Source organism: Macaca thibetana, chromosome 16 (assembly GCF_024542745.1).
Source record: "Macaca thibetana thibetana isolate TM-01 chromosome 16, ASM2454274v1, whole genome shotgun sequence".
Taxonomy (NCBI): domain Eukaryota; kingdom Metazoa; phylum Chordata; class Mammalia; order Primates; family Cercopithecidae; genus Macaca; species Macaca thibetana.
In genome coordinates, this window is record NC_065593.1 from 61,223,965 (window position 1) to 61,244,977 (window position 21,013).

Consider the following 21,013-nt stretch of genomic DNA (forward strand, 5'->3'; position numbering starts at 1 on the left):
CACTTTATGAAAGGAACTTGGGATGTTGGAGAGTGGGCTGCAGAAAGGAGCCGTGAGAGCTGAGGAGGTGTCAGCGGGAGCGGGGTGGTCCTGACCAGGAGCCTAGGCGAGGGCTCTGCCTAGCCTGTCCCCTGCACCCTACCCATCAGAAGTGGCCCTACCCCTAACCCGCTTTCCCTGTGCCCCTTCGCTGCCTTCTGCATGTACAGTTCACTTCCCCTGCTAGAAGGCAAGCTCTGTACCCCCAGCCCCCACCTCACCCCATTCCATGCCTGACGCATGACGCGTGCTCCACAGACCTGCTGAGCATGAGTGGACAGATGGACAGAGCTGGGTGCACAGGTGCTGCGCCCCGTGGGGTGTTGAGCCTGGAAAAACTGAACCAGCCAGGGCTGCAAAGAGGGGCTAACAGGGAGGGCACAGGGTCGGAGAAGGGCAGGCAGAGCCTCAGGCATGGAGAGGGCATGTAGAAGCGAGGCCACAGAGAAGGGAGGGCAGGGAGCCCGGGCACCTCATGCCCGAGGGCCTCTGCTATCCCTCTGAAGTAGGGGACAGGCCACCTCCGAGAGAGAGGCCAGGGTCAGGACCGGTGGGGACTGGAATGGGGCCAGAGCGAAGGGCCCAGGGTTACACCACCCGCCTCCCCCAGGCCTGTTCTCCACCATCATGAGAGACCTGGCCAACATCACCCATGATGGCCCCAAGTGGATCATCCTTGACGGGGACATAGACCCCATGTGGATCGAGTCTCTCAACACCGTCATGGATGACAATAAGGTTCGCGGGCCCTGGACTCTAACCCCCGAGGTCACCCAAGGCAGGGACAACGGGGGCTCACAGAGAGGCGCCTATGCAGCACTCAGGCCCTGCATGCAGGGCTTGGGGCAGGGGGCGTGTCTGGAGCTCCACAGGGAGCTATGAGTGAGGGGCGCCTTGTCGCGGGACTTGGTCACGTGTGCTGTGGTTCTGCATGCACCTCACCTTACATTTTAGCAGCAGGATGGGTTCAGGGTAAAGGCCTGGAGAGCAGAAATGGTTATTTAGAATTGTCTAGAAGCCATTTTTCTAAAAATGCTCCTCAGTTGGATGCAGAAGGGAACACAAGACTTTCCAGGATGGGGAGGGGTGACGGTTTGAGAAAGCGCCGTGACTCCATGCTGCAGTCCTCCCCGGTGTGAGTGTCTAGAGGCTGCTGGAGTCAGGGAGGGCAGAGAAGCCCTGGGCCAAGGGACTAGGGCTGCGGGCCAGGGGTGGCAGAGCTGGCCTGAGCCTCTCCTCCTTGTTTGGAGGTTTGCTCCGAGGACCCCCACCCCGGAACACTACTGGGACGTCAGGTGTCGCTGCAGGACCCCACGGGCTGCTGTCCCCCTCCTAGGTCCTCACCCTGGCCAGCAATGAGCGGATCCCACTGAACCGCACCATGAGGCTGGTGTTTGAAATCAGCCACCTGAGGACGGCCACCCCAGCCACCGTCTCCAGAGCCGGCATCCTCTACATCAACCCAGCCGACCTGGGATGGAACCCGTGAGTGGGGCTCTGGCTTTCCTGTTCCATACCTCGGCGGGGAAAGACAAAGTGGTTGGCCTGTTTCAGAGTTGCATATTCATTCATCATTCATGTAACAAACTGTGTACCGGGCCCTCACCAGGCACCAGGGCCGCAGCAGTGAAGGGGCGAGAGACAGACCCAGGAATAGATGGTATAAATCCACAGTGACACGAGGCAGGGCGGCTGAGCAAACGGACAATTTGCACAAAGTGCCGGGGAACAAGGGCTGGTGTGGGAAGGGGAGGTCTTGGCCTCCATGGAGGTAGGAAGTCTTCCCAGGTGACTGAAGTTTGGGCTGCCATCTGAAGGGTCAGGCTGCCTCTCGGGGACGAAAACAGACTCACCAGACAAGAACCCGCGCTCACAGGGCATGATGGGGAGTGGGGTGTTCCCGGACGGGCCGTGGTCAGGTTCTCCTGGCCAGAGCATAAAGGGGGAGGCTGCCTCTGGCGGGAAGGTGCTGATGCTGGGCTAAGGTGCAAACGGCACTTTCCAACGTGATGAGGAAAAGCAGCCGGTCTTGCCGGCAGGACGGGGGCCGCTGGGGATGGGAGAGGAAGGGATGGGTTTAAGAGATACCTGAAATCCGGAGAAATGGAAGACTTGATATTGATTCCAGAGGCATATTTTTGGGCTTGGACACATGGCTGGTGATTGACAGAGTAAGGGATTTCCTGGGGACATAGAAATGAGAGTTTTGTGCTAATGTCCCGCATGGACTTAGGCAGAAATCCCAGTGGGGCATTACTGGGTAAGGGGCTGCAGAGGAGTGTCTTGGCTGGAGGTCACAGTTCATCCACCCGCCTATCCGCCCGCCCCCCCATCCACCCGCCCGCCCGCCACCCGCCCGCCCCCCCCCCGCCCGCCCATCCACCCGCCCGCCCGCCCGCCCATCCATCCGCTCGCCCGCCCATCCACTCGCCCGCCCCCGCCCATCCACTCGCCCGCCCGCCCATCCACTCGCCCGCCCGCCCGCCCGTCCGCTCGCCCGCCCGCCCGCCGCCCCCGCCCGCCCATCCACCATCCACCCGCCCGCCCATCCACTCGCCCACCCCCCCCCGCCCATCCACTCGCCCACCCCCCCGCCCATCCACTCGCCCCGCACACCCACCCATCCACTCGCCCGCCCCCCCCGCCCACCCCGCCCACCCACCCGCCCGCACACCCACCCACCCACCCACCCGCCCGCACACCCACCCACCCACCCACCCACCCCCCGCACACCCACCCACCCACCCATCCCCGCCCGCACACCCACCCACCCACCGCCCCCACCACACCCACCCACCCGCCCGCACACCCACCCATCCACCGGCCCGCCCGCCCACCCCCATCCACTCGCCCGCCCACCCACTCGCCCACCCACCCACTCGCCCACCCACCCACTCGCCCACCCACTCGCCCACCCACTCGCCCACCCATCCACTCGCCCGCCCGCCCATCCACCCGCCCGCACACCCACCCGCCCGCACACCCACCCATCCACCCGCCCGCACACCCACCCGCCCGCACACCCACCCATCCACCCGCCCGCACACCCACCCGCCCGCACACCCACCCACCCACCCGCCCGCACACCCACCCACCCACCCGCCCGCACACCCACCCACCCACCCCCCCGCACACCCACCCACCCACCCGCCCGCACACCCACCCACCTATCCACTCGCCCGCCCGCCCACCCACTCGCCCGCCTGCCTGCCCACCCACCCGCCCCACCCGCCCCCCCCGCCCACCCACCCATCCGCCCACCCACCCATCCACTCACCCGCCCACCCGCCCACCCACCTACCCACCCACCCACCTACCCACCCACCCACCTACCCCCACCCACCCATCTACCTACCCACTCACCCACTCATCCACCCATCCACCCACCCATCTATTCACCCACCCATCTATTCACCCACCCACCCACTCATCCATACACCCACCTGCCCAGTACTTTGCACACGTGCCATGTGTGTCCAACCCCAGGATATTCCATGCTGAGGAGCTGGGCTCTCCAGGAAAGATGTAGAGAGGAATGAGAGAAGTTGGCTTTCTGAGAAAAGCCAGCACTGTTGGGGAGGAAGAGGAATCTGTGAGAGATTCAGAGGAGGAACGAACCAAAGGCACAAGGGAACCCAGGACACGTCATCCCAGACACCCAGCGACAAAAGCTTCAGGAGGGAGCAGGCTCAGCAGGATGGCACCCAGAGTCAAGCCAAGGACAGAAAAGTTTCCATTGCATTTGGGAACCAGGTACACCTCCATCGCTCAGGGAGAACAGCTTCAGGGCGTGTTGAGGGCAGAGCCAGATGGCAATGAGTTATGGAGGAGCCCTCAGGAGGCTCTAGAAGTGAGGCCAGTCCTGCCTTTGAGTGCCGGAGGGTAGGGCTGGAACAAGAGGAACGAAGCTTTGCAGTGTTTGTCAAGACAAGAATGATGTTTGACCATGGGATGCAGGCATGGCTGTTTCCAGGTGCATGTAAGTCTATAGGCAAAGAAAATTAAGTTTCCGGAGTTCATGCTGATGCACTTCTTTGCTCTCTGCGTGGGAAGTGAGACCCTCTGCCAGGAGGCAGGCAACATCGCGTGGCCAGGGTTTGAGAGGGATACCAAGTGAAATGTTCCCTATGGAGACAGGGCCAGGAGCTGCTGAGCCTGGGTGCCTCTGTGCTGGCTTCTCCAGCAACACTTGCCGCTTACACAGTGTCCTCCAGCTGCTGAAACAATGATCACTAATGGGGCAGCTTCAAATAACAGACATCCTCTCCCAGCGCTGGAGGCCAGAAGTCTGTGACTGAGTAGGCAGTGATCAAGGAGTAGGCAGTGCTGGTTCCCTCTGAGGCTCTGAGGCTGTGAAGCTCTGAGGGAGAACCTGTCCCAGGCCTCTCTCCCAGCTTCTGGGGGCTCCCGGCAGTCCTTGGCGTCCCTCAGCTTATGGACACACCCCTCCCATCTCCTTCCCACACACGTGGCCTTCTCCATGTGTCTGTGTCCAAATTTCTCACTGCTTATAAAGATATGGCCATTGGATTCAGGGTCCACCCGAAATCCAGGATGATCTTGTCTCAAGATCCTTGATTACATCTGCAAATGCCCTTTCTCCAAATCAGGGCGCATTCTGGGTTCTGGTGGACGTTCTTTTGCAGGGCCACCATTCCTACCCACTGCACCATGTGTGGGAGTTTCCAGCGTAGGCAAAGACAATGTCCCGGGAACTGAAACGAAGCCCAGGTAGGAGCTGCTGAGATATGGGGACAGGAAGAAGACAGGATTGTGGGGTCCTCAGGGGGACACCCTATGGGAGCAGAGAAGAGGGAGCCAGAAGCAAAGCCAGCATGGGCCGAGGCAGGAATTGGACGCCTCCAAGGAGTAACCTAGAGGAAGCAGGAGGAGGAGACCTGAGGATTGGCAGAGGAGAGAATAGAAGTGGACGAGAAGCAGGCCCAGCGTCCCCAGACAGCAGGAGCAGCCGTCCTATAGGCAGCTGCCAGGGGCAGGGACACCCGACACACCCAGGATGGCCCTGGGGACAGGGCAAGAAGCCATAAGGACCAGATGTAAGAAAGTCGGCCTGTCTCACAAGCATGTCTTTCTCCTGGGGCCTGTGCCGTGCGTATCAGAGCCAGCACACACGTCGGCACGCACTCAGTGACTCCTACCAAGGCAGCATCACAAATTTGACGCAAATATCTTCAGAGTAGAAGGCAGAAAGCAACAGCCTCTGCATAGATTTGCAAATCAGTCTCCCCTACTGAAGACCAACTGGACTTGGAATTCAGTTCTCAGCTGCGACAGGCATGGAGACACCCTGCTTCGCTTAGAGACGTATGAAGGTTTCCTCTCTTATGCCGGATAATACAGGGTGCTGCACAGCAAAACATTCAGCTCTCAGTTCTCTGTTGTGATAGAGGTTCAGGAAGGAACGGAGGTCCCAGGACAAGAGCACACTCATAGAAGAGTGAGTGTCTGGCCGGGCACGGTGGCTCATGTCTGTAATCCCAGCACTTTGGGAAGCTGAGGTGAGCAGATCATCTAAAGTCAGGAGTTCAAGACCAGCCTGGCCAATGTGGCAAAACCCCATCTCTACTAAAAATACAAAAATTAGCCAGGCGTGGTGGTGCGTGCCTGTAATCCCAGCTACTTGGGAGGCCAAAACAGGAGAATCACTTGAACCCAGGAGGCAGAGGTTGCAGTGAGCTGAGATCACACCACTGCACTACAGCCTGGGCAACAGAGCAATACTCCATCTCAGAAGAAGAAGAAAAAAAAAGAGTGAGCATCTGTCTAAAGAGGGCTGTCTGTCGGTTGACGTAGGGCAGGCTGGCTGTGCGTGCTAACAGGAGCTTCCTGCTTAGGCCCTGAGCATCCTGGAAATGATGCACATGCTGTGCTCACTGGCACTCAAGGCAGCCAGGTGCTAGTGATGCTTTTAGCAGATGCTGATTTGGCGACACTTACCCTGGACAGGCCTTCTTCTCTGAGCTTTAAAAATATCAGCCCATGTAGTCCTTGGAAATGAGGGTCATGGAAACATCACCCATGTTTACAGATGAGAAACCAGGGACATAGGCATGTGCAGTAACTTGCCAAAGCAGCAGCTGGCCGTGGTAGAGCCAACTCAAGCCTGGATAGTCAGGTCCCAGAGTCCACACCCCTCACCGCCATGGCGGGCCACCTCCACACAAACCACCCAGAGGTGTCTGTGGCTGAAAGTCTGGTGTGGCTCTTCAAGGATTGCTGGTTGTATTGATTTGGACTCTTACACTGAACATGGCAAATTCAACTCAAGCTTTACTGATGCTTAAAAAAAAAGCACCAAGGGGTGCTTCAGGCATGGCTGGATCCAGGAGTCCAGATGATGTAATGAAATATCCCCGCTCCTATCCTTGTCTCTCCTTTCTACCCACTTCCTGTCCCCACCTTCCCGCCCCTGAGATGACATCATGAGATCTTTCTCCTTTTCTGTTCTTCTCCCATCCCCCAGCCCTTGGTATGTGCGTCGCCTGTGATAGCAAGAACGGCTCCCAGATGTTCTAGACCTGCAGCACCCCCATAGCTAGCAAGCCCAGAGAGGGCACAGCCCCCACGATCCTGGCACCCTCCTCCGACCCTTACAGGGCCTGCAACTTGCCCCTCTGGCACCCTCGTTTGGACCCATTGCCATACAGGCGTGGCAAGCCTGAGGGCAGCCCCAGCAGAATTGGGTGGAGGTGAGGAGGGGCGTTTACCAAGGCAGGGACACTGGCAGACCCAGAGCAGTGGCCGTGTCATCGGCACCTCCTGTCATCCCCAGGGTGGTGAGCAGCTGGATCGAGAGGCGCAAGGTGCAGTCGGAGAAGGCCAACCTAATGATCCTCTTTGACAAGTACCTACCCACGTGCCTGGACAAGCTGCGCTTTGGGTTCAAGAAGATCACACCAGTGCCGGAGATCACGGTGATCCAAATGATCCTGTACCTGCTGGAGTGCCTGCTCACAGAGAAGACCGTGCCCCCCGACTCCCCCAAGGAGCTGTACGAACTGTACTTCGTGTTCGCCTGCTTCTGGGCCTTCGGCGGGGCCATGTTCCAGGACCAGGTGATGCACCTCGGGGGCCTGGCCACCCACACAGGGTCTCTCGGCATCCCGCTGAGCTGGGCCCTGATTTTCACTTCTGTGTCTCAACAGCTTGTAGATTATCGAGTGGAGTTCAGCAAATGGTGGATCAATGAATTTAAGACCATCAAGTTCCCCTCGCAGGGAACGATTTTCGACTACTACATTGATCCCGACACGAAAAAGTTCCTGCCCTGGACAGATAAAGTGCCCTCCTTTGAGCTGGATCCTGATGTCCCACTGCAGGTAACTGTCCCCAAAGCAGGGCCACTGACTGGCAAGTTAGAGGCAGGAATCTGTGCAGCACCCCCCACACGCCTGCACAGAACGTCCAAACGCCCGATTTTCAACAGTAGGACTTTTTCGGTAGAACATGGCCTGCACGCTAACAGGAGACAGAAGTGTCTGAGAGTCACAGCTTCCTCCCCTCCCTCCACCTCCCCCAGGCCTCTTTGGTCCACACCACGGAAACCATCCGCCTCCGCTACTTCATGGACCTGCTCATGGAGAAGTCCTGGCCAGTGATGCTGGTGGGGAACGCGGGGACGGGCAAGTCGGTGATGATGGGGGACAAGCTGGAAAGCCTGAACACCGACTACTACCTGGTGCAGGCCGTGCCCTTCAACTTCTACACCACCTCGGCCATGCTGCAGGGTAAGGCTGGTCTGGTCACACCCTGCCTACCCGGCTGACCCCACAGCCCCCATTCCCTGCTGTCCCCTCTCACTGCAGGCCCAGGCACTCGCCAGCCACTTTGCACCTTCTCACTTCCCACGCCCCACCCGCTAGCCTTCCCTTCCTGAGTCGGAGACAAAGGAGGAGCAGCCAGGACCCCTCTTTCTGGTGCTCCCCGGTGGGCATGGTGATGGGGGTTTGATGGCCAGTCGAGGCAGCAGGTCCCCCGGGAGTGTCTCAGCCAATCTGAGGTGATCCAAAGGTGACGAGGGCAAGGTTCCTGCCACCCTCACTTCTCATTGCTCTGTTTATTCCTGGGGCTGTACCCGGTGCCCCCTCAAGGGCCACTTCCAGGGCAGGTGCATTTGGTAAAGTTGGATCCCAGCCAGGTCCCACCTTCTGTCCTCCAGGGGAGCAGGTAACCCCCCTCCCTACCTAACAGGCTCTGGCTCAGGGGACGCAGGCGGGCGGCTGACCCTCTGCCCTCTCTAGGGGTGCTGGAGAAGCCGCTGGAGAAGAAATCGGGGAGGAACTACGGGCCGCCAGGCACTAAGAAGCTCATCTACTTCATCGACGACATGAACATGCCCGAGGTGGACAAGTATGGGACGGTGGCCCCACACACCCTCATCCGGCAGCACATGGACCACCGGCACTGGTTAGATGGGGCGGGGCCCGGGGGAAGGGCGTGGCCACGGGGCGGTGAGGGCGGGGCCAGGGAGGGGCGCAGGAAGAGGTGGAGCCCCAGGGCAGTAGGGCCGGACTGGTGTGGGGCCATGGGGACGGGGCTGCAACCTGGGTTGGGAGACACGGGTCGTAGCTGGGCCCCCAAGCTTGTGTGACCACAAGGCATTGAGGCAGGGCCAGGGCAGGGGAGAGGTTGTATCAGTTTCGTCCATCGCCCATTTCACAAACATATAGCTGTGGCCTAGAGCCCTAGTGGAGGGGATCCCCCCTTCCACCGAGGTGTCTGTCCCACCGGGAGATGAAGAAGCACATTACCTGGTAAAGGAAGAGCCCTGAGGAAAACCCCCAGCGCAGTCACAGAGGAGCCCCCAGTTCCTCAGAGTCCCAGCAGAGAGATGCCCCTGGGGAGATGGTGCTCCACCATCTGGAAGCTGTGTCGCCCTGGCTGTGGGACCTTAGAGGGAGAGCACTCTGGGTGGAGAGAATGCCACGTGTAAAGTCCTTGGGGCAGGTGAAGGAGCCCAGGGAGGGCCCGGTGTGGCAGGAATGTGAGAGCCAGAGGGAGAGGGTGTCCAGGGCAGCTGCGGCCGGAATCCCAGGGCCTTGGTACAGAGTGCAGACTTTCTCCTAATGGCACCAAGAAGCCGAGGGTGGCACGTTTAGGTTTGCAGCTTGGAAAGATGAGAACATTCAGGTCAGTTGTCTCTTTTTTTGTTTTTTTTTTTTGAGACGAGGTCTTGCTCTGTCACCCAGGCTGGAGTGCAATGGCTCGATCTTGGCTTACTGCAACCTCCACCTCCTGGGTTCCAGGAATTCTCCTTCCTCAGTCTCCTGAGTAGCTGGGAATAAAGGCGTCCGCCACCACACCCAGCTAATTTTTGAACTTTTAGTAGAGAAGGGGTTTCGCCATGTTGGCCAGGCTGGTCTCGAACTCCTGACCTCAGGTGATCCACCCGCCTCGACCTCCCAAAGTGCTGGGATTACAGGTGTGAGCCACCGTGCCCAGCCACAGTTGTCTCTTAAAATAAGCAAATATCTCAGGCCAAACCGGAGCCTTCTCAGGCCAAAGGAGCCTAGAAACCAGTCCGTTTGTTCGTGAAGCCTGGTCTCATGCCAAGAAAGGGAGGCATGGGGGATTAGGTTGCCTACTTAAGGTCAGGGCCCTAATGAGTGGCAGAGCTGGATTTTTTTTTTATATATTTTTTTTTCCAAGACAGAGTTTCGCTCTTGTTGCCCAGGCTGGAGTGCAATGGCATGATCTTGGCTCACTGCAACCTCTGCCTCCTGGGTTCAAATGATTCTCCTGCCTCAGCCTCCCGAGTAGCTGAAATTATGGGTGCCTGCCACCACGCTCAGCTAATTTTTGTATTTTTGTAGAAATGGGGCTTTACCGTATTGGCCAGGCAGGTCTTGAACCCCTGACCTCAGGTGATCCGCCCACCTCAGCCACCCAAAGTGCTGGGACTATAGGCGTGAGCCACCGCACTCAGCCGGAGCTGGATTTTGAGTTCAGATATGTCTGACTCCATCACCTGCCTTTTCCTCACTAAACGACACTCCCAGAGCTCACAACTGTAGGAAGCCTATGCTGTGCTGCAGGCTGTGATGTGGGGACGCGGGCATGAGAGGTGGCTCCCTGCGGGAGGTGATATAGCTGCCACTCTGAGCAGGGAGCCTGGAGAGAGTCTGACATCATTTCAGAAGAATTGCCTGTGGTGTGGGGTGGGAGATTTGAGGGTACCCAGACAGGAGAGGAGGGCAGGTGCATGCATGAGAGCCCACTCGTTCCTCTCTGCAGGCAGGTCTACTGTGAGGACCGTGGGGGCTCAGCCTCGGCTCCCCCAAGTCTCAAGTCCCCTTCCAAGAGCTTCACAGGGTCACGTGTTCTTGTAAAATGTCCTTAAGATTTTTGTTTTCTTTTCCTTAAGGAGGGACCGCCACATTCTTAAGCTTCAGCCCTAGGTCCACATCTGCCGTGGAGTTTACCCTGAAGGATCTTCAGGAGGGGTGGCAGAATCAGATTTGAGTTTTCAAAAGATAAAAGATCCCTCTAGAATATTGGATTAACATGTCCCCACGACAACAGGGAAGGATGGACCATTTAGTGGATGTGTTAGGAAAAGGCTCACTTGTGGAAGAAAAGTCAGGCAGACAAGATGGGGCCCATGGGAAGGACAGGCCCACAGGCAAAGGGTGAACTGTGAGGTGGATAGAAGCAAACAGGGACAACATCCGTGACCTGAGAAGTGTGCGCAGGGGAGGACTTCTCAGACAAAAGTTTCACAAGCACACACAGAAAGGCAAAAAATTGATGGCTGTGATTTAAATCAAAATTAAGGAATTTCACTCAATGAGAGACACCATGGACAAATATAATGGAGAAATAAAAGAATGGAAGAAAACATTTGCAATGTGTAAAATTGACAATGGATTAATATCTGAAATATACAAAGAATTACTAGAAACTAACAAGAGACAACAACTTTCAGCATACAGCGTGCATAATGGCGGGGGAAAAAACAAAGGTGCTGAGCGCGGTGGCTCGCGCCTGTAATCTCAACATTTTAGGAGGCGGCGGCAGGAGGATCACCAGGTCACACAGTGAGACCCTGTCTCTACAAAAACTTAGCCGGGCATGGTAGTGTGAGGCTGAGGTTGGGAGGATGACTTGAGCTCAGGAGATCGAGGCTGCCATGAGCCGTGACCACCAATGCACTCCAGCTGGGGTGACAGAGCAAGACCCTGTCTCAGAAAAAAAAAAAAAAAAAAGTAGTGTAGTGTGACATCAAGGAAATTATTCAGCCTATTTTATTTATTTTTTAAACAAAGTCTCGCTCCGTTGCCCAGGTTGGAGTGCACTGGCATGATCTCGGCTCACTGCAACCACCGCCTCCTGGATTAACGCCATTCTCCTGCCTCAGCCTCCCGAGTAGCTGGGATTACAGGCACATGCCACCACACCCGGCTAATTCTTGTATTTTTAGTAGAGACAAGGTTTCACCATGCTGGCCGGGCTGGTCTCGATCTCCTGACCTCAAGTGATCTGCCCACCTCAGCCTCCCAAAGTGCTGGGATTACAGGCGTGAGCCACTGTGCCTGACCTATTCAGCTTATTTCATAATAGCAGCCGTTAATAATTATCCTGATGACAGGGACGGTGAACTTTTTTTTTTTTTGCATACTTACTGTATGTCAGGTACCCTTCCCAGTGTTTTTTCATATGTTAGCTCATTTTATCCTCCTAATGACCCATCGCACAGGAGAGGATATTGAGGCAGAGAGATGTTAACCAAGTTCCCAGAGCCCCAGCATCGCTCAGGGGAAGAACTGGAACATAAACCCCAGCCTGCTCTCTGAGCCACTCTTTTGCCTCTTGTTTCAAAATTTCTCTTGAGAGCATGAAGTCACAGCAGCTGTTTCACATATTGTCAGTATCTGTGGAGGGTTTTTAAAACCACATGGAGTAATCCCAGCATTTGGGAGGCCAAGGCAGGCAGATTACAAGGTCAGGAGATCAAGACCATCCTGGTTAACACGGTGAAACCCCATCTCTACTAAAAATACAAAAATTAGCTGGGCAAGGTGGCGGGTGCCTGTAGTCCCAGCTAGTCGGGAGGCTGAGGCAGCAGAATGGTGTGAACCCGGGAGGCAGAGCTTCCAGTGAGCCAAGATCACGCCACTGCACTCCAGCCTGGGCGACAGAGCAAGACTCTGTCTCAAAGAAACAGCAACAACACCACCAAAAAAAAAAAAAACAAGGAGGGCATTCTTGGAAGCGAAGTGGGGGCAGGGGATGGCTCCTCCAGGCCGGGGGTGCAGCATGAACGCTGGTCTCCCCCCTCAGGTACGACAGACATAAGCTGACGTTAAAAGACGTCCATAACTGTCAGTACGTGGCCTGCATGAACCCCACTTCTGGATCCTTCACCATCGACCCCAGGCTTCAGGTAAGCAGAAACCACACTCGTTCCCGTCACCTGCCGTGAGTCTGAGGCTTGCTTCTGGCAAATGAGAGGAAAAACTTTGGTTTAGGATGTTAGGGCTGCAGGCTGACATTCTCTGGAGAACTCCTTAACCTTGCAGAATGTATCAGAAAATTCCAGGGCATGGGGAGGACGGACAGCTAGCCAGCCTTCCCTGTGACCTGGTCAACTGGCAGAGTTAGCAGATAAAAATGCAGTCAAATCTGAACTCCAGATAAATACTTTTTTAGTCTAAGTATGTTACATACAATATTTGGGGCATACTGTTCTTTTTTTGTTGTTTTGTTTTTGTTTTGAGGCTGAGTCTCACTGTGACGCTCAGGTTGGAGTACAACGGCTTGATCTCGGCTCACTGCAACCTCCGCTTCCCAGGTTTAAGCGATTCTCCTGCCTCAGCCTGCTGACTAGCTGAGACTACAGGTGTGCGCCACCACACCTGGCTAATTTTTGTATTTTTAGTAGAGAGGAGGTTTCACCATATTGGCCAGGCTGATCTCGAACTTCTGACTTCAAGTGATCCGCCCGCCTCGGCCTCCCAAAGTGCTGGGATTACAGACGTGAGTCACTGTGCCTGGCCTGGGACATACTATTCTTAAAAATGTATACACACACACACACACACACACACACACACATATATTTGTTGTTTATCTGAAATTTAGATTGAGCAGGGCATCCTGTATTTTATCTGTAGCCCTTACCCGGACAGACTCTGCCTCTAAGTTATCTACACACACACAGACCTGGATTTAAACCCAGGCCTGTGCTCTGAGCCCCTCTCTTGCCTATGCCAAAATTCTTCTTGAGAGCATGACGTAAGTGTGACTGTTTCACGTGTAGTGATACTTAATGCGGTTTTACCACGTGCAAGGCACAAGGAGGGTAACTGCCCATTCTGACAGTGCCTAAAAGACCTTCGACCATGAGGACAGGGGCCACTCTCCCGCGAAGGTGGCCCTGGCCCCAGGCAGGACCCCAAGAGCTGGCTGACGGGAGTTTGTGGTTGTTCCCGGGCAGCGCCATTTCTGCGTGTTTGCTGTGAGCTTCCCTGGCCAGGAGGCCCTCACCACCATCTACAACACGATCCTGACACAGCACCTGGCCTTCCGCTCGGTCTCCATGGCTACCCAGAGGATAAGCAACCAGCTGGTGGCCGCGGCCCTGGGTAAGCTGGCTGGTCTCATCCCCTCTCCCGTCGGTAAAACCTACGGCTCTGTGGGCTGATGGTTCTTCACATTTTCCCTTGATAAATATTTTATTTGTACTTCTGAATCAATATTTTTAAAACGATGCTATGTTTCAACAGGAGAAATTGTGAAATACAATTGCTTCATGGGGAGGTAGAGGCTAGGAAATTCGATACACAAATGATTTAAGGAGAACAGCAAACTTCCTCTTCGAAGAGCTGTGCCGATTTCTTACTCCAGTTGTCACCATTTTGTAGTCCATTGGCTTTAGAAACTTGAAGCTTGCACTTCCTGGGGCCATTAAGAGTACATAAGAATCGACGTGTCTTTTTCTTCTAACAGCTTTGCATCAGAAAGTTGCAGCAACATTTCTTCCCACGGCCATTAAGTTTCATTATGTCTTCAACCTCAGGGACCTCTCCAATATTTTCCAGGTACTGCTCTTGTAGCTTTGTGTCATGCCTGCCTTACGGCCCAGTGCCCAATCCACAGTTGCTTTCCTCACCACAGCTCTCAGGGAGGTGTGGACTGACGATGGTGGTGATAGTGATGGTAATGATAATGGTGGTGATGGTGGTAATGGTGATGATGATGATAATGGTGGTGGTGATGGTGATGACGGTGGTGGTGACAATGGTAGTGACGGTGGTAATGGTGATGGTAGTGGTGATGGTGGTGGTGATAATGATGGTGGTGATGACAATAGTAGTAGTGATGATGATGGTGATAGTGGTAGTGATGGTGGTGATAATGGTGATGGTGATAACGGTGGTGGTGACAGTGGCGGTGATGGTGGTGGTGATGGTAAGAATGGTGATAATGATGGTGGTGATGATGGTGATAGAGGTAGTGATGGTGGTGATAATAGTGGTGGTGGTGGTGATGGTGATAATGGTGATGGTGATATGATCATGGTGATGGTAATGTGGTGGTGATGTGATGGTGGTGGTGGTAGTGGAGATGATAATGGTGATGGTGGTGATGATGGTGATGATGTGGTCATAGTTATGATGATAGTGATGGTGATGATGGTGGTGGTGATGGTGGCAATGTGATGGTTATGATAGTGATGGTGATGATGGTGGTGATGGTGGTGATGGTAATGATGGTGGTGGTGATGGTAATGATGGTGGTGGTGATGGTGATGATGGTGGTGATGATGGTGGTGATGATGGTGATGGTGGTGATGATTGTGGTGATGTGATGGTTATGATAGTGATGGTGGTGGTGATATGATGGTGTAATGGTGATGATGGTGGTGTTACGGTGGTAATGGTGATGGTGGTGACAATGGTGATGATGGTGATGTAATGATGATGATGGTGGTGGTGGTGATGGTTATGTTGATAGTGATGGTGGTGGTGATGGTAATATTTCATTTACTGACTGCTTACTCTGAGTCAGGGATTGGGTTTGGCACCTTACATTCCTATTTTCTCCTCCTCCAACAACACATAAGTTTGGTGCTTATATCCCCATTTTGTGGCTGAGTTTGTGGCTGAGGGAGGCTAAGTTACGCCCACCTCCTCCCATTTAAAGTATCAGCCCAGGCGGGTGCAGTGGCTCACGCCTGTAATCCCAGCACTTTGGGAGGCTGAGGCAGGCAGATCATGAGGTCAGGAGTTTGAGACCAGCCTGGCCAACATGGTGAAACCCCATCTCTACTAAAAATACAAAAATTAGCCAGGCATGGTGGTGCGTGTCTCTGTAGTCCCAGCTACTCAGGAGGCTGAGGCAGGAGAATTACTTGAACCCAGGAGGCGGAGGTTGCAGTGAGCCGAGATCATGCCAGTGCACTCCAGCCTGGGCAACAGAGTGAGACTACATATCAAAAAGTAAAAATTAAAATAAAATAAAGTATCAGCCCAAACGCCACGCCCTCACAGAGGCCGCTCCTCATCCCTCACACTCTGTCTCACTGCCCTGGGTGTGTTATTCAGAGCACACATCATAGTGTGCGGTTACCTTGTTTCTTTGTGTACCTGGCCACCTCCCCCACTGGCATTTCAACTCCACAGCGTCAGGGTCTGTCACATCATCGCTGTGCCTGGGAAATTCAAGGCCCTCAATAAGCTCTTGTCAAGCTTGCCCAGGGTTGCTTGCTTAGTAAATGGCCAAGCCAGGACTGGACCAGATAGGCTTGCTGCGGTACCCAAGTCTGTGACCTGCCCTGTGGCATCAGTCACCTGGTTCCCCTTGCAATTAGCCTCTTTTGTCCCTCCTCCACCATTCACTCTACTAGAGGATGAGGCCCCAACCCTGTCCTGTGAGGAAAACGCCACATCTCTCAGGACACAGACACACACTCTGACATCTGGGATTTGTGGGACCTCCGTGATGAGTGGCTTCCCTGGCCCCAAGTGAATGCTGTGCCAACAGCTGAATAGGTCCCCTCACCCCAGGGGAAGGGCTGCTGCTCAGGTCATCTGTGTCTAGCACTGGGCTCGCCTTCATAACAGCTGATGGTGCTGACCATCCCGTGTTTGGGGCAGGGACTCTTATTTTCCACAGCAGAAGTTCTGAAAACCCCACTGGACCTTGTCCGCCTTTGGCTACATGAGGCTGAACGAGTGTATGGTGACAAAATGGTTGACGAAAAAGACCAGGAAACATTGCATAGAGTCACCATGGCCTCCACCAAGAAGTTCTTTGATGTAAGTCAAGCTGCTCGGTCCCTCTGCCGAGCCCAGAATGGCTCCAAGAGGGTGGAGCATTGGCAGCCAATGAGAACTGCAGCCCTCTCGGAAGGGCCCTTTTTGGGGGTGGAAAGATCCATGTTAGGTTCCACGCAATTATTCCAGCACGTGGCCATGGATCTGAGGGTTCCACGTGATAATTCCTGCATGTGGCCATGGATCCAAGGGTTCACACGATAATCCCAGCACATGGCCATGGATCCGAGGGTTCCACGCGATAATTCCAGCACGTGGCCATGGATCCGAGGGTTCCGAGCAATAATTCCAGCACGTGACTGTGGATCCAAGGGTTCACGCGATAATTCCAGCATGTGACTGTGGATCCGAGGGTTCACACGATAATTCCAGCACGTGGCTGTGGATCCGAGGGTTCCACGTGATAATTCCAGCATGTGACTGTGGATCCAAGTGAGGAAGAATTGACCACTCAGTAGATCAGGGTGTGATCACCTCCCTCTGTCCACTTGGGGTGGAGAAAGGCCCTGCTTGGCTCAGTGTGCCTCGCTGATGTGTCCCATGTATTCTTGGCAGAATCATTTCTTTGGACTATGAATTCATTCCTAATATGGTGGGGATGGGACCCTCCCACCCTAGGAAATTTTGCCCCAGTGGTTTGCTGGGCCCACAGCAGCAGATTTGGGCCCCTGGAGACTTGGCCTGGTACCCCGGCGTGACCTCCTAGGCCACTTTAGCAAAGTACTGAGCTGCTGTTAACTATCTGTGCGGTCATGGTGGCAAAAACCAGAAGTATCATCTTTTTTTTCTCTAGGATCTTGGTGATGAACTCTTATTTGCCAAGCCAAATATCTTCTGCCACTTTGCTCAAGGGATTGGCGATCCTAAATATGTTCCTGTAACCGACGTGGCTCCTCTGAACAAGCTCCTCGTGGACGTCCTGGACAGCTACAATGAAATTAATGCAGTCATGAATTTGGTGAGCAGGCTGGAGCTGATAGCAAGGGCACAGGACCTGGACAGGGTCACCCTCTCCGGTTGCATTATCAATATCCGAGTGGCATTCTGTGGGGCTGTGTGGCGCGCGGTGCACACCTCAGCGTGTGCAGTCTGTGCTGGTGAACAGAGGTGATTCCAGGTGCTACAGGATGTTGCAGGATCTCTCTGGTTTCTGTAGGTGCTGTTTGAGGATGCCGTGGCTCATATCTGCAGGATTAATCGCATCTTGGAGTTTCCCCGGGGGAATGCCCTGCTGGTGGGGGTGGGTGGCAGTGGCAAACAGAGCCTCTCCCGCCTGGCAGCATACATCAGCGGCCTTGACGTGTTTCAAATCACCCTCAAGAAGGGCTACGGGATCCCCGACCTCAAGGTGAGAGCTTACAGTGCAATAAGCTGCCTTTTGGGGTAGAGTCGGGGAGTAAAGAAAAACTTCACTCCCTTTTCCAAAATGAAGCCAGCCAGCACAGGGAGTCCGAGCATCACCAATAGCCCTTATCTAAAGGATCTTTATCTTAGAAACAGAGGCCAGAAAACCTTCCAGCCAGTGTGCGTGCCCATGTGACTGAGGTGAAGAGTGTGAAACCTTCCGGCCCCTGTGACTGAGGTGAAGAGTGTGAAACCTTCCGGCCCGTGTGACTGAGGTGAAGAGTGTGAAACCTTCCAGCCCGTATGACTGAGGTGAAGAGTGTGAAACCTTCCGGCCCAGGGGACTGAGGTGAAGGGTGTGAAACCTTCCGGCCCATGTGACTGAGGTGAAGGGTGTGAAACCTTCCAGCCCGGGGGACTGAGGTGAAGAGTGTGAAACCTTCCGGCCCAGGGGACTGAGGTGAAGAGTGTGAAACCTTCCAGCCCGTGTGACTGAGGTGAAGAGTGTGAAACCTTCCGGCCCAGGGGACTGAGGTGAAGGGTGTGAAACCTTCCGGCCCATGTGACTGAGGTGAAGGGTGTGAAACCTTCCAGCCCGTGTGACTGAGGTGAAGAGTGTGAAACCTTCCAGCCCATGTGAGTGAGGTGAAGAGTGTGAAACCTTCCGGCCCAGGGTCTGAGGTGAAGAGTGTGAAACCTTCCAGCCCATGTGACTGAGGTGAAGAGTGTGAAACCTTCCAGCCCATGTGACTGAGGTGAAGGGTGTGAAACCTTCCAGCCCGGGGGACTGAGGTGAAGAGTGTGAAACCTTCCGGCCCAGGGGACTGAGGTGAAGAGTGTGAAACCTTCCAGCCCGTGTGACTGAGGTGAAGAGTGTGAAACCTTCCGGCCTGTGTGACTGAGGTGAAGAGTGTGAAACCTTCCGGCCTGTGTGACTGAGGTGAAGAGTGTGAAACCTTCCGGCCTGTGTGACTGAGGTGAAGAGTGTGTCTATTGACTACTCGATGGACACAAGTCCAGAAAGTCAACCCAGATCACAGAGGCAGAGAGATTGGATTCTTGCCCTTGGTCACTAAGTGTCCCAAATTGTTCCCTATTGTCTGTCCAGATTACAGAATTCAGAGCCGTGACTGGGTTTCTAACTGCGTGCCTGAGAGGCTGAATGGCTGCTTTTGGAATGAATGAAATAAACATTAGAGTAAACATAAGATCTCCCATGCCCAAGACACACTGCTGAGGGTTTTTATTGATTTCTTACTCCTGAACATCTGCTCTCCCAGGCAACTGCGTGCCATTAGTTCAGAAGGAATCATCGTGCCTGAGGTTAGACCTGAAATTGATTGCACCATGCTACACGGTCATGCCTTCTCTGTGTGTGTGCTGGGGCCGCTGTTGTGGGGGCAGGAAGATGCCAGACCCAAGGGGAAGCCCTAAGGGGACCCTCCCACAGCACATGGCCCTGAGGCAGTCGCTGGGCTCATGGCTTTAGCAGGCAGACCTGGAGCCAGTGATGCTGGGAGTGGTGGGAGGCGTCTGCAGGCAGAGACCCTGGAGGGGCAGTTCAGGCTGTGCCAGGGACAGCCAACCTCTGGGAGAGCCTCCGGTTTCTGGCTGGCTGTTTTCTGCCTTCCCAGTGGATTCTATCCATATAGAAAGGGACCGGCCTGCTCTTTTTTGAACTCAGATGGGTACTCCCGAACACAGCCCTGCCCTCTGGACCCATCAGCGGTATATCATGTCATGGGTTCTCAGCATATCTGATGGAGTTAGTTCACATTGGTGGTATCTGTGGCTACTCAAGTGTCATTTGAACCTGGAGCCATATAGTTTTACTGAGCTTTCTCCGTTGAAGTCTCTAGTCTATTAACTAAATCATGTTGGGTTACGTTCACGACAGCATCGTTTCCTTGCTCTGCCTCCCTGCGGGGATTTTCTTCCTGATCCTTCATGTTGGAGCTGATCATGGGTGCTCAGCCTCAGCCTCAGCCTCAGCCTCAGTGGTGCTATTTTATTTGTCGGCATCAGCTGCTGCGGCTCTATGATCTGGGCTGTGGAATTTCACTGCCCCTACACACATCACAAATCAGCTTTGCTATCACTGTCATTTCTTAAACCGCTTCTGTGGATTCAGAACGAAGGGCAGAGGTAAACAGGGCTAAAAGTTTCGGTATCGTATTGGGGGAGCCAGACTCCTGAGCCATTTCCACATGATTCTTGTTCTAATAGTGCTGTCGTAGTAACAGGCTCACCCCTATGAGGGTAACATACATGTTTGTGATTATGTAATATAAAGTAGGTCCCAGAAGCTGTGGCACCTGCTGGAGGCTACAGGTGCACAGGAAAGGGGTGGAGAATGGACCCTGGGGGACAGTGTGCTGTGTGAAAAGGCCTGGGCTTGGTCCCAAGAAAACGAGACGCCATCAAGATGTCTGAGCAGGGGACAGAGCGGGCAGGATGTGGTAATGTTCTAGGACACGTGAAGGATAGTTTGAAAGCACAGAAACTGCTGTAGCGTGACCCGGGTGGAGATGGGGCACAAGCCCTGTGACCCCACAAAGGCTGAAAGCGGGCAGGTGCGACGAGAAGGGAGAACGGAGGAGGGGAAACCAGGGCCAGCGAGGGCTGTGCCTGCCGAGAGGGCGTGCGTGACCTCAGGGGCTCGGCTGGGGTCCAGGATCCGAAACCTTCAGATGCTACCGCAGCTACCCTCCCCACACCCCACACCCCACACACAGCCCCCGGGGGCCAGGCAGTGGGCAGTTTTTATTTCTGGGAAACCTTCCCCCCAGCCTGAGTCAGCAGCCAGAGCTGGGCTGCCCCATGAAGAAAGCCTTTCAGCAGAATGAGGGGCCGTGGTCTCAGCAGCTCAGGTACCTCCCACCCCCGGCTTCCTACAAATGAAAGGGGAGGGGTGAGAAGCAGCCATTGGTGGGGTGGGGGCTTGGTCTCATGTTATTCTCAGGGAGGTCTTACTGCGCATCTCACACCCCGCACTCCCAAATCCTAACCCTAACCCTCGCAGCCCCACTCCCTAACCCTGACGTCTCACACACCCCCACTCCCAAATCTCGGCTCCGTGTCTTGCCTATCCACTGCCAGTGGCATTGGCTATGGCAAGGAAAGGCGCTGCTGATGTTTTGGCCAGAGAAAGGGAAACCTGTGCCCCTTATTAATGGCTGGTCCCTAGACAGGCCTAGATGCAGGTGACTATTGCCGTCGTCGGCTGACAGTGATGACAGGGACGCAGGCAGTTCCAGCTTCAGTGGCACCGTGGGGCTCTCAACCAAGACAGGAGGGAGGGTCGGGGAGAACCACCCTCGGGCCAGGCGCAG

General features: G+C 54.9%; 2 protein-coding genes across 2 annotated transcripts in view; one reads left to right on the plus strand and one right to left on the minus strand.

The window, feature by feature from the left end:
- The window catches only part of ENGASE (endo-beta-N-acetylglucosaminidase), a 639,565-nt gene that overhangs the window by 557,604 nt on the left and 60,948 nt on the right, over positions 1–21,013 (minus strand). The window lies entirely within an intron of this gene.
- DNAH17 (dynein axonemal heavy chain 17) overlaps positions 1–21,013 on the plus strand; it is a 151,320-nt gene that overhangs the window by 79,714 nt on the left and 50,593 nt on the right. Inside the window, exons 43-54 of the mRNA XM_050764133.1 lie at positions 650–777; positions 1,376–1,524; positions 6,833–7,115; positions 7,206–7,379; positions 7,580–7,787; positions 8,301–8,466; positions 12,340–12,442; positions 13,496–13,643; positions 14,008–14,099; positions 16,158–16,319; positions 17,131–17,295; positions 17,494–17,685. Of these exons, the coding sequence (XP_050620090.1) occupies positions 650–777; positions 1,376–1,524; positions 6,833–7,115; positions 7,206–7,379; positions 7,580–7,787; positions 8,301–8,466; positions 12,340–12,442; positions 13,496–13,643; positions 14,008–14,099; positions 16,158–16,319; positions 17,131–17,295; positions 17,494–17,685 (1,970 nt within the window). The remainder of the gene's footprint in view (positions 1–649; positions 778–1,375; positions 1,525–6,832; positions 7,116–7,205; positions 7,380–7,579; positions 7,788–8,300; positions 8,467–12,339; positions 12,443–13,495; positions 13,644–14,007; positions 14,100–16,157; positions 16,320–17,130; positions 17,296–17,493; positions 17,686–21,013) is intronic.